Source organism: Gymnoscopelus braueri (assembly GCF_963280865.1).
Source record: "Gymnoscopelus braueri genome assembly, chromosome: 18".
In the NCBI taxonomy this organism is placed as follows: Eukaryota; Metazoa; Chordata; class Actinopteri; order Myctophiformes; family Myctophidae; genus Gymnoscopelus; species Gymnoscopelus braueri.
This window is the reverse complement of record NC_137618.1, coordinates 2,755,798-2,768,782: the sequence shown is the minus strand read 5'-3', so window position 1 is coordinate 2,768,782 and position 12,985 is coordinate 2,755,798. Positions and strand designations below refer to the sequence as shown.

Below are 12,985 nucleotides of genomic sequence, written 5' to 3'. Positions count from 1 at the left end.
AGAACCGCGGTAGAACAGTGAAGCGGCCAAAGCCTGGTGGTTCAAACCTGAGAATGCACTTAAAATGCTTCAGGGCGTGCATCTCCCATTTGTGCACATGCTCACAACGCGCCACGACCCATGGAACCAATATGGAATGGATCCATGGAACCAATATTTCTTACTTCCGGGTGCTTCACTGCCACTGAGCAATTGCGTTGAAATGAATAAATGGGGGCGGGGCAATCCACCCTGTAGTTATATTATACCTCTATGGGGGGACCCAGCAGTTCCGCGATGTTGGGTGGTGCTAGTCCATTTAGTGCTTTAAAAACAAATGGAAGGATTTTAAAATCCTGTAGATCGGCTATTTTCAAATAGCCGTGGTATAAAATAGGGCTAAAGTGATTCATGTATGTTTTATAATGTAATAATTTATGTCCGCAAAGTAATTAGTAACGTTTCAAATAATTGTAGTGGAGTAAAAGTACAATATTTGCCTCCGAGATGTAGTGGAGTAGAAGTAAACATACTGGAAATTGGAAATACTCCAGTAAAGTACAAATGCCTCAAAATTGTACTTAAGTACAGTACTTGAGTACTTGATGTACTTAGTTACTTTCCACCACTGCTCTAACAGCGTTCCCACTTTGCAAAACGTGCCGCTCCGTTTCAGCGGCGCTGATAAGAGCATGGCAGCAACACTTCATTCTCCTCTCACTAGATAAATGGCGTGTTCAACGCTGTGTAATCAGTGAAAACACCCATAATGCTCCAGTAAGAACGCTATGGTCACACCTCGGTACACTGACTAGATCCATAACGACCCGTTAAAGCTGCAGTCGCTGACTCGTTTTAGTGCATAAAACATAGCTTTAAGGTAGAGCAGATTAGCATAATGTGCAGCATTGTTTTCTCACTCGACAGTAAACCAACCAACAGTGTATACACAGGGCATATCTGCACATTTATAAAGTGACTATCTAAGGACTTTTAACACCTTTTTGATAACACATTGGCCAAATTGTCAAATAATCCGTAAGAAAGAGGCAAAGATTTTGAAAATAGCCGATCTACAAGCTCACAACGCCTCATCTTGTAGTGTGGCTATTTTCACAACATTTATCTGTGGAACCGAGTCAAACTACAGTAAATGTAATGCCTCAACTTCTACAATTCCAAGTGCTTGTCAGGGTGGGGGGTCCCCAGTTCAAATATGATTATTGTGGGGGGGGGGTCCCCAGTTCAAATATGATTAGTTTGAAAAGATTGGGAACCTGTTTCAATACAACTAATACAAGTTAGGTTATATTAGTTAATTAGTTATACTAGACTATAACCGGTGATGTGCGCAGGCGAAAGTAGTTGCAAACGTGGGGTTATTGCGCGTCCTGTCGCGCGTCCCCCTCCCCCCCCGTGCGTCCTGGCGCGCGGGGGGGTGGGGGTGGGGGGTTGGTGGGGGATCACAATACCAGGGATTTGCGAGAGACGGCTCACGTTACTCCAGTAAATGATTGGGGCGAAGGAGAGAAAACAAACAAAAGAGCCGCTGGAAGACATGAATGTTTAGACGAGCTAATCTCTCTGCGTGAAGAATGCCTCCGCGCACAAACAGAGTGCTAAGCACTGAATAATAACGCCATTATTTACCCCACGTCTAGACAAGGAAGGTAATTAACCATCCCATAGCATATTTATCTGCTTTTCTCCCCAAGTGGGATCCATTTTCCCAGAATCCCCTGCGGCAGCGTGTCGCCGACACTAATGACAAAGTGGTGTTCATTATTAATGCGCTTCTCGATGCATAGTTTGTCTACACGCCGTGGCGGGCTGGCCTGTAAAGACCAGTGGTGGAAAGTAACTGAGTACATGTACTCGAGTACAGAACTTAACTCATTCACTGCCAGATTTATTTCTGGCTGTGTTTGCCCACGGCCAGTAATTTTCGTTTTTGTTTTTTTTACCTTTCAACTGGCCACAGAAAATGTATTCATTATGATCGCATGTCCAATCGTTTGTAAACACACAGGCTTATCCGTGTGCGTCGCCCAGACAACAGACATTCCAACCGGGTCGGCCCCTTCTCACGCAGCACCGTGTTTAATAGAGTTGATAAAGGGTCGTAAATCCTGCTCTATGTTAATTAAAACTATTTGTAGTTAAACAGCTGAAAACCCAGTGTAAAAAGGATGAGACAAAATCAAAGACAGACACAGGCCGGTTCTCAAATTGAAAAGGTTGACATTGTATTAAGAGAAAGAATCCATCCACGAGGCACCGTACAGCAAAAATATCTCTCTGCCATTACAAAGACAGGCAATAGTATTTATACACAAGTTGGAGTCCGGACATCAGATATGAGGTGGATCCTAACGATTGGTGAAGACCCTCAGACGTCAGATCATATCTGATGAGCTGTCAGGCATCAGGGTGTCATCATAATAAGTTGTTGTTCATCTTATAGTATCCTTGTGTACAACTTATGGTTCCATAAACAAGTTATTCCTTCGATATCATAGGACATGTGGCAGGTTTATCTGTGTATCTGTGTGATACATGTGTGATACATGTGTATCTGAGTAAATTAGTGACAATATCCCGGTCATACAGAGATATAGGTCATCGTACAGAGATACAGGTCATTTGACATTTAATCACAAAGCGTTGACCAAGACATGTTTTTACTGATTGGGAACGTATGGAGCCGGCACCAGATAGCAAATATGGAGCCAGCTACATGGCCTTGGTAGAGAAAGTATAGTAGAGTTACAAAAGGCATGTTTAAAAGACTGAAGTACAGGCCCAAAAAGAGATCACTATATTTCATTTGACTGGTTAGATCGATAGTTCTAGATCATATCAATCTGGTCCACAAAACATATATATTTTTAACTCCATCAATGTGAATATACCATTTCTCGACAAAGACGCTACACTTCTCTTACCTTTTCAACAGGTCACAGAAAAGGTAAATCCCGTATGATCGCGTGTTCGACTGTTTGTAAACACGCACGGTACGTTCCTTCTCCTGTAGCCAGGGTTGCCAGATCTGCTTATTATAATTTCCCCGCAAGATTTTATTTTGAAAGTAGCTGATCTACAAGCTCACAACGCGTTGCGTGAGCTTGTAGATCTGCTGTTTTCAAATAGCTGACGTATATGTTAAAGTGCTCATGTGGCCCCATAGTCGCTTCTTTTGGGCTGGTTTTCCTAGACCTGGTTGCTTGTTTCTCTCACAGAATCTGGCAACACTGCCTGTAGCAGCACTTTGAAAACAGGTTGTCTCGTGGAACACGGCGAAAAAACGGTCGACTCGAGATAGAGACGTTTTAATTAAAAAGTTAAGCGGGGAGCGGACGGAAACGGAAATCTTCGGATGCCGTCATTTTCCGTATCCGTGTGAGAGTTGAAGTGAAAGTGGTCACTCTGGGTGAAGGAGAACAAGGCCATCTTTTATAAAATCTTTAAAAAAAAACAGTTTTTTACGTCCTTGGCAGAATTGTAATTGGAAACAAATGTGTTTTTTACGTCAAGTGGAACGAAGGATTTGTTAAGGAGTTAACGGATGACCGTTGGAGGGCAAAATTTTGCCTTTCCAAGATGTTTTTGCTGAAAAAAAAAGGTGTCAGGAATGCAAATAATTGGAAAGCAGAGGGAATAGGCAACAGTAGCTGTAGTCATTAAGTGAGTTTCTCACGGCAGAGAGCCATCTCATGCCTCTCATCCATATTCATCTTAGACTGGAGTTTAAAACAGAAAGACATACAGGTATTTCGGGACGTGGCAAACGCCATTGTAATTGCCTTACGGAACGCACACATTGTTACATTTCATGTGTTGTTTATGGTGAAGTATAGTAGTGCATGTCATTGCGACAACCACCGACCTTGTGAAACAATGAAAACGGGACCGCCAGATGTTCTAAACCTTCTGCGATTCTGCCGATAATCATGTTCTTTGAGACACATCCCAGTTTTTGCCGGGTCAAACAAGGGAGTCACGTGACGTCGATCCCCTTCCCCTATTGGCTCATATGACATATTTGTAGGCAGAATAATTATCATTAACTTCCAGCCAGCATAACTCTTTGCCACATAGAGACATCATGTTGAGACTGCTCTCACATTAAAATGATAATTACTCATAATGTATAAAATTACCTCCCAGTCTCCCTTGCCGATCTGTGACCTTGAAAACGATGCTCTAACTTCTCATTAGGATGTCCTATTTCTATATGTCTGTATGTGTGAGGGGCGACACATTGTGAGCTTGTAGATCTGCTATATTCAACTGGCCGAAATGTATATAGGGCTGAAGTGGTTAATGTATGTTTCATAATAATAATCAAAATCTACAAAGTAACTAGTAACTAACGTTTTCAAATAATTGTATTGGAGTAAAAGTACAACATTTTCCTCTGAGATGTAGTGGAGTAGAAGTAAAAGTACTGAAAATTGGAAATACTCCAGTAAAGTAAAAACACCTAAAACATTTTTACTATAGTAACTTTACACCACTGGTAAATACTGTATGTGTGTGTGCATATCTGGGCACAAGTGCATGTGTGTGCGACTGTGCGTGTAAACAGAGCATGATTTTATACTTCATTGCGTGATGATGTCGCACATCCGAAAATAGCCGCCCTGCTAGCTCACGATGTGTCATATCCACAAGGTGTTGTCTGCTTGTAAATCGTCTATTTTGGGCACGTGACAACGTGATACGACAGGAGCATGAATTGGCCTTCAGCCTTCAGCGAGTGCAGCTCCGAAATATGACTGCTTTTCTACAACGTTGAATGTTTTCAAAATCAAAACGATAAATTGCTCAAAAAGGAGATCAAGAGTTGTCCATCTTTTATTGTTGCGTTGCAGATGTATATTTTTGAGAACTTGTTTGTATTGTTGGGTTACAGTGGCCTACTCAAATATTTTACTTAAGTAAAAGTATCAATCCTGCAATGTAGATATAACTCTGTTACAAGTAAAAGTCCGGAATTCAAAATGAACTTGAGTAAAAGTACAAAAGTATTGTCAATCAACATATACTTAAAGTAACCAAGGCAAAAGTACTCATTATGCAGAATGCCCCATTTCACAAGTTTTCAAATGTATAAAACATCTTCTGAATAGCAGATATACAAGCTGACAATACGTCGCATTGTGAGCTTGTAGATCGGCTATTTTCAAATGGCCGAAATGTATATAGGGCTGAAGTGGGTAATCCATGTTTTGTAATAGTAATCAAAATCTACAAAGTAGGCTAACTAGTAACTAAAGTTTGCAAATAATTGTAGTGGAGTAAAAAGTACAATATTTGCTTTTGAGATATAGTGGAGTAGAAGTAAAAGTATTTAAAATTGTAAATACTCCAGTGAAGTAAAAAAAAAAATCCTCAAAAGTGTACTTAAGTACAGTAGGAGTAAATGTACTTAGTTACTATACACCACTGATGTATTGTTGCGTTGCAGATGTATATCTTTGAGAACAACATCTACTACCAGACGGACGCGAGCAGCAGCTCGTGGAGACTGACCTCGTCTGGACAGGAGGGCGTCGTCTATAACGGCCTCTCTGATTGGCTCTATGAAGGTACGGTACAAACTGTGCTCAAACACCCCCCCCCCAAAAAAAACAAAACATAATCATCAGGTATTATGGTTATACTACTATGGTTATTAGGAGGAAGAAGTTTTTTCAAAAAAGTGTACAGAAAGTGTTAAAATTATGTTTTTATGTGGACACGCCTCCAGTTCATTAAGTATACCTGGTTCTCACCTTAGCACCTCCTCCACCACCTTAGCACCTCCTACCTTTCTTAGTCCCTCCTCCTCCTCATGCCCACACCTGTTGTGTTATGATAATGAGGGGGAGGGTATATTTCTACTGTGTCATTAAAGTGCTGTTTTTCTATTGGCACGTTTGACCCTCAAGGTTTCAGCCTCCAGGAAGAAACTCAAAATAGTCAGAGAAGACATAAAACACCATAAAAACACCACCAGGGGGCTTAATGAAGTTCTATAAATCTCATAGACACATGAAGGACAGAAAAAGTGCAAAACCATGGCACCACCTCTTTAAGTACAGTACTTGAGTAAATGTACTTAGTTACTTTACACCACTGCCAAACACAGAGTGTTGAGGCGTTTATGGACGAATCCGGCAGAACTAGTTCCTCTACTGTAGGTCTGACTGTTATCCACGCTGAGCTCGTTATTGTGTGGTTTGGTTTAAAATGGGAAGCGGGCACACAGGCCTGACATTTTTGACATTGTTGTCGTTGCCTGGGTTACGGTGCTGCGACCATGCACCTGCTGTCGGATGGAATACCTCGTATGTCCAAAAGGATAGAAAGATGTTTCGGGAAACTGAAGACTTAAATGTTCAGAAATAGTGAAAATAGCCGATCTACAAGCTCACAATGTGTCGCGCATTGTGAGTTTGTTGATCGGCTATTTTTAACACTTTTTCTCAACACTCGAGTATGATGAAGGAGGGCATTAAATTACGACATGTTTTGGAGATCTGAGGTTTCTATGTGTATAGAGATAGCAATTCAGGCAGCATTTTTTAGGAGGTGACAACAGGACATTCCTGAGGCCAATTCATGGAATTAATCCATTCAGACCAGGAAAGCATCTGTGTGGCATTTTAAGATTTATTTGGCTATTGAAAAAATAGCTCATAGCTCATAGCGCGGCTCCGAGTGCCGCGCTATGAGCTTGTAGATCTGCTATTTTTGAAAAATCATGATTTTATTTGCAAATCGTTGAATATGCTTCAAAGGGGTCACTGGAAAAAATATTTTGAAAAATACATATAATTCTGGGGGTCCTTGACATGAAAAAAGTTGGCGCACCACTGATATAGAAACATACTTTTTTCAAAAAACTGTAGGATTTAGAAGACATTATTTTGTAGAATCCCCCAGAAGCAAAGATTTGAGTTACAAATGTTTGCTTTGAAAATATATATATTCAAAGATTTGCAAAAATGTTCACAATCTTTCAAAAATAGCAGATCTACAAGCTCGATCTACGAGCTTGTAGATCTGCTATTTGCTATTTTTGAATTGATCTTCTATTTTTGAATTTGAATAGAAATCTAAAAATGACACTGATTCTTTTCCGGTCTAATTGGGTTAAGTTATGTCAGCTGAAAACTTCAGTCTTTCTTCGCGGCCCTCTGTCGATTCTCACACACACACACACACACACACACACACACACACACACACACACACACACACACACACACACACACACACACACAGCAGGGTCTAATGGACCAGAACTCTCCTTTGTGCAGTGGAATTGGTGCTGAAATGGGGGTTTGGATGCTGGAGCAGTGGGGGGGTAATTGTACGTAACGCACTGTACACACACTAGGTGGCATATCGTCTCTCTGTCGGGTGGAAACCTCATAATGTCCAAAACTCTCATGTTACAGGATTCAAAATCACAAAAACGGCCAAATTAAGCAGATCTACAAGATCGGGCTTTGTGGATCTGATTACTTTTGATTCTTTGGTGTGATGCTGTAGTGTGATCAAGTATAAGACCTTAACTCATTGACTGACAGAAATAAAACATAGCTTGCTACGCCAGTGCCAGCGAAAATCTGCGTTTTCCTTACCTTTCAACTAGTCACAGAACATTTATCTCCAGTATATGATCGAGCCCCGGATCGTTGCTAATCGCAGAGGGTTTCACCGTGCTTCCGCGAAAATAAAAATAAATCTCTTTGCGACCCCCCCCCCCCCCCCCGTTGGCTTTGTTATAGGCCGTTGAATATACCATGTCTCTTCAAAAATGCAGAGTAAAACCAGGGAGGCGAGACACAGGCTTTTTTTCTAAATTGATTAACAAGGAAGTGAATGGAAGAGGACATCTTGGGATCACCCCACACCAGATAAAAACATCCCCCATAACCAGCATCACCTTCTCCGGACAGGACCTCCCCCTCTCACCGGTTGTCACAAACCTGGGAGTAAAAATGGACCCTCACCTTAACTTCGAGGCCCACGTCAAATACCTATGCAAAACATCCTTCTTTTACCTCAGAAACATTTCAAAACTCCGTCCCACACTCACGCTAGCAGATTCAGAAAAGCTCGTCCACGCCTTTGTCTCCTCCAGGTTGGACTATTGCAACGCACTTCTCATCCGGATCCTTAGCAAGAGCTTTCAAAGGCTCCGGTATATTCAGAACAGCACTGCTAGGGTCCTGATGAGAGTGCGCAAACATGAGCACATCACACCCATCCTCCGTTCACTCCACTGGCTTCCCGTTGCTTTCCGGACCCAATACAAAATATCCCTGTTGACACATCAGTGCATCCACGGCAACGCTCCCTCCTACCTCAAGAAACGAGTCTCCCTGCAACCCTCGATCCGCAACCTCCGCTCTTCAAACACCAACCTCCTCAACACCCACAAGGCCAACCTACGCACCATGGGCGACCGGGCTTTCTGCTCGGTCACCCCCGAACTGTGGAACGCCCTCCCTGTCCACCTGAGAGCACCACAGTCGGTCGACTGCTTTAAGAGAGGACTAAAGACCTACCTTCTTAGCAAAGCATTTTTCTAGCTGGTTTTACCTCTAGGCTTTATGCCCCCATGTTTTAATTGTTTTGTTTCAGTTTCTTAGTTGTTGTTTTCTTTTATTGGTCTTTCTTTTATTGGCCTCTTCCAGAGGAGGTTCTTTTAGTTTATATGTCACATGGAAATTGGCATTCCAGGGAAATTGAAAAAGGAGCGCTTGCTTTTAGGCGCGGGGCTTCGGCGCGAGGCGGGGCTTTTCGAGACAGGGTTTTTTACGCGAGGCTCGCGAGGAGGAGGAGGCGCGAGGCGGGGCATATATATATGATGTGCTGTGTTGTCTCTTCCTGAGGAGGTTCTTATAGTTTATATATGTAAATGATGTGTTGTGTTGTCTCTTCCAGAGGAGGTTCTTATAGTTTATATATGTAAATGCTGTGCTGTGTTGTCTCTTCCAGAGGAGGTTCTTATAGTTTATATATGTAAATGCTGTGCTGTGTTGTCTCTTCCAGAGGAGGTTCTTCACACCCAGGTGGCTCACTGGTGGTCCCCTGACGGCTCCAGGCTGGCCTACCTGTCCGTCAACGACAGCCTGGTACCCAGCATGCAGCTGGCCCGCTTCACTGGAGCCCTGTACCCCAGGGGGCACAGCTACCCCTACCCTAAGGTCAGCTTATACCCTAACCCTAACGTCCTGTACCCCAGGGGGCACAGCTACCCCTACCCTAAGGTCAGCTTATACCCTAACCCTAACGTCCTATACCCCAGGGGGCACAGCTACCCCTACCCTAAGGTCAGCTTATACCCTAACCCTAACGTCCTATACCCCAGGGGGCACAGCTACCCCTACCCTAAGGTCAGCTTATACCCTAACCCTAACGCCCTGTACCCCAGGGGGCACAGCTACCCCTACCCAAAGGTCAGCTTATACCCTAACCCTAACGCCCTGTACCCCAGGGGGCACAGCTACCCCTACCCAAAGGTCAGTGTTACTACCCCTACCCAAAGGTCAGCTTATACGACCCCTACCCAAAGGTCAGTGTTACTAGCCCTACCCAAAGGTCACCCAAAGGTCAGTTTATACTACCCCTACCCAAAGGTCAGTGTTACTACCCCTACCCAAAGGTCACCCAAAGGTCACCCAAAGGTCAGTGTTACTACCCCTATACCCAAAGTTCAGTTTATACGACCCCTACCCAAAGGTCAGTGTTACTACCCCTACCCAAAGGTCACCCAAAGGTCAGTGTTACTACCCCTACCCAAAGGTCAGCCAAAGGTCAGTTTATACTACCCCTACCCAAAGGTCAGTTTATACTACCCCTACCCAAAGGTCACCCAAAGGTCACCCAAAGGTCAGTGTTACTACCCCTATACCCAAAGTTCAGTTTATACGACCCCTACCCAAAGGTCAGTTTATACGACCCCTACCCAAAGGTCAGTTTATACTACCCCTACCCAAAGGTCAGCTTATACGACCCCTACCCAAAGGTCAGCGTTACTACCCCTACCTAAAGGTCACCCAAAGGTCAGTTTATACTACCCCCACCCAAAGGTCACCCAAAGGTCAGCTTTATACTACCCCTATACCCAAAGTTCAGCGTTACTCTACTGTAATAATGCTGACCCTAACCCCAAGGGCCACATCTACCCAAAGGTGGGACTCACAGCCATGTTTATTATGCAAGAGATAGTCAATGGGTAGAAATAAACCCAGACAGGGTGATTAGTCTAATCACCCTGAGGGTCTTTTTTTATTTTTATTGTCTGAATGTGTTCTTTGGTACCGTCAACCAGTGGTGTAAAGTAACTAAGTGCATTTACTCAAGTACTGTACTTAAGTACAATGTTGAGGTATTTTTTTTACTTTACTGGAGCATTTCCAGTTTTCAGTACTTTTACTTCTACTCCACTACATCTCAGAGCCAAATATTGTACCTTTACTCCACTACAATTATTTGAAAACTTTAGTTACTAGTTACTTTTTAGACTTATTAAATGATAAACGATAAATGATTATTATCGCAAAACACATTAACCACTTCAGCCCTATGCATTTGGGCCTTTTGAAAATAGACGATCTACAAGCTCATTTTGTATACATTTTGAACTCATGAAATGGGACATTATGCACAATGACTACTTTTACTTGTGTATATGTTGATGCCAATGCTTTTGTACTTTTACTCAAGTACATTTTTTATTCCAGACTTTCACTTGTAACAGAGTTTTTCTACATTGCCGTATTGATACTTTTACTTTTCTTTCTTGTCTGAATGTGTTCTTTGGTAACGTCAACATGCAGGATGACCGACTAAATAGATTAATGTTTCACCAAATCCCCATGTTGGTTCGTCGTTTTTATTTTTATTTTCCTCAATAACTAAAGTAAGAAGAATTTAACCCATTAAGGCCTGAGGTTCTGATTCTACAAAATGCCTTCTAAATCCTAAAAAAAAACGTATGTTTCTATGTCAGTGGTTTTCAAACTTTTTCATGTCAAGGACCCCCAAAATTATATGCATTTGGCCGTGGACCCCCATCTCAAAATATTTTGTTCCAGGGACCCCCAGAAGCAAAGATTCGAGTTACAAATGTTCGCTTTAAAAAAATAATATATATATACATATTCAAAGAGTTGCACAAATGTTCTTGATTTTTCAAAAATAGCAGATCTACAAGCTCGTAGCGCGGCACTCGGTGCCGCGCTATGAGCTTGTAGATCTGCTATTTTTGAATAGCCAAAGTGTAAAATACTGCTTTTTAGCTCAAATCAAAAAATTACACAGATGCGTTCCAGGTCTTAATAATTGAAGACATGTTGTTTGTGAATGAGGCCCAGTGTGAGTGGTATGATTTATGTATTTGTTTGGTATTGATTCTGAGCTCGTTAAAATCACAGCGACTTGAATCTGTTTTAAAAGCCAGATGGTAAACATCGTCATTTACTCTTTCATTGCAGAGTGAGAATAAAAAAGAAGATTCTCTGGGAAAAATAAAGCTTTGGCTTAGAACCAGACGGTATTGGATTTTATCAACATGAACACAAGTCTCTTAATCACTGAACACCTAATATACTTAGTTGACCGGGGTTCCCCAGGGCTCTGTACTAGGTCCGCTCCTTATTTTCCCCGCAACACGCAGTGGTGGAAAGTAACTAAGTACATTTACTCAAGTCCTGTACTTAAAGTTGTACAATGCAGAATCACAAATAACGATTTTTAGCAACCTCTGCTGGTCACTACCGTCACTGCATACAATTTCCGTAGTCCTCGATTACCCAGAATTCCATTCGTTTTCACCGGAAGCCGGAAGCGTTTCAAAAAGCGATCTTTTAATTGTTTTATACTATCTGCGGATCGTTTCTCTTAGCCAGTGGAGCATTAGTTACCATGAGCTGTGCTTTCTTTTTCTATTATTTTTCGATCTTCCAATCCTACATTCTCTTGAAATCAGCGTGAGGTTCCTTTTTGTTATTAGCGCGGTAGTTCCTGGCCAAACAGGAAACCGTTGCGGTATTTCCTGGCCGACGTCATGAAGTCGGCCAGGACGTCGGCCACGACGTCATGACGTTGGCCAGGAACGTCATTTTTCCGGGAAAGTCCCCCCAGTCCACGTTCAATAGAAAATATATAAATAAAAGGCTTCCGGGGGTGAAATTCATGGAGTGGGTGTAGTGAAACTTTTGCCACTCACAAAAGATATACAATTTAACTTTAGTTTTGTTGAAAACGTTACCTAGTATGCCTTTAAGTACAATTTTGATGTATGGGGTATTTCCAATTTTCAAATTGTGTTCACTTCTTCACCACTACATCTGAATTATGTACTTTTACTCCAATTATTAGTTTCCAAATACAATTATTTGGAAACTTTAGTTACTAGTAGAATTACTAGCAAATAATTAGTTTTTAGTTTTTTTTACTTTTGGTATTTATGAAGTATATTTTGATGCCAATACTTTTGTACATTTACTCGAGTACATTTTGAATAGCAGACTTTTACTTCAGCGTTATGGCCCCTCTGGAAAACACTTCACTAGCAGCGTTCAGTCGTATATCAGCAGGTCCTTCATGGTCATAAAGGTCGTATATCAGCAGGTCCTTCATGGTCATAAAGGTCGTATATCAGCAGGTCCTTCATGGTCATAAAGGTCGTATATCAGCAGGTCCTTCATGGTCATAAAGGTCGTATATCAACAGGTCCTTCATGGTCATAAAGGTCGTATATCAGCAGGTCCTTCATGGTCATAAAGGTCGTATATCAACAGGTCCTTCAAGGTCATAAAGGTCGTATATCAACAGGTCCTTCATGGTCATAAAGGTCATATATCAACAGGTCCTTCATGGTCATAAAGGTCGTATATCAGCAGGTCCTTCATGGTCATAAAGGTCGTATATCAGCAGGTCCTTCATGGTCATAAAGGTCGTATATCAACAGGTCCTTCATGGTCATGAAAGTCGTATATCA

The 12,985-nt window shown here is 42.0% G+C and overlaps 1 protein-coding gene across 1 annotated transcript in view; it reads left to right on the top strand.

Annotated features, from left to right (window-relative positions):
• Window positions 1-12,985, top strand: part of LOC308105817 (inactive dipeptidyl peptidase 10-like) — a gene marked incomplete at both ends in the record, with an annotated part of 142,989 nt that overhangs the window by 99,599 nt on the left and 30,405 nt on the right. The window contains 2 exons of the mRNA XM_080456742.1: window positions 5,450-5,570; window positions 9,031-9,185. Of these exons, the coding sequence (XP_080312868.1) occupies window positions 5,450-5,570; window positions 9,031-9,185 (276 nt within the window). The remainder of the gene's footprint in view (window positions 1-5,449; window positions 5,571-9,030; window positions 9,186-12,985) is intronic.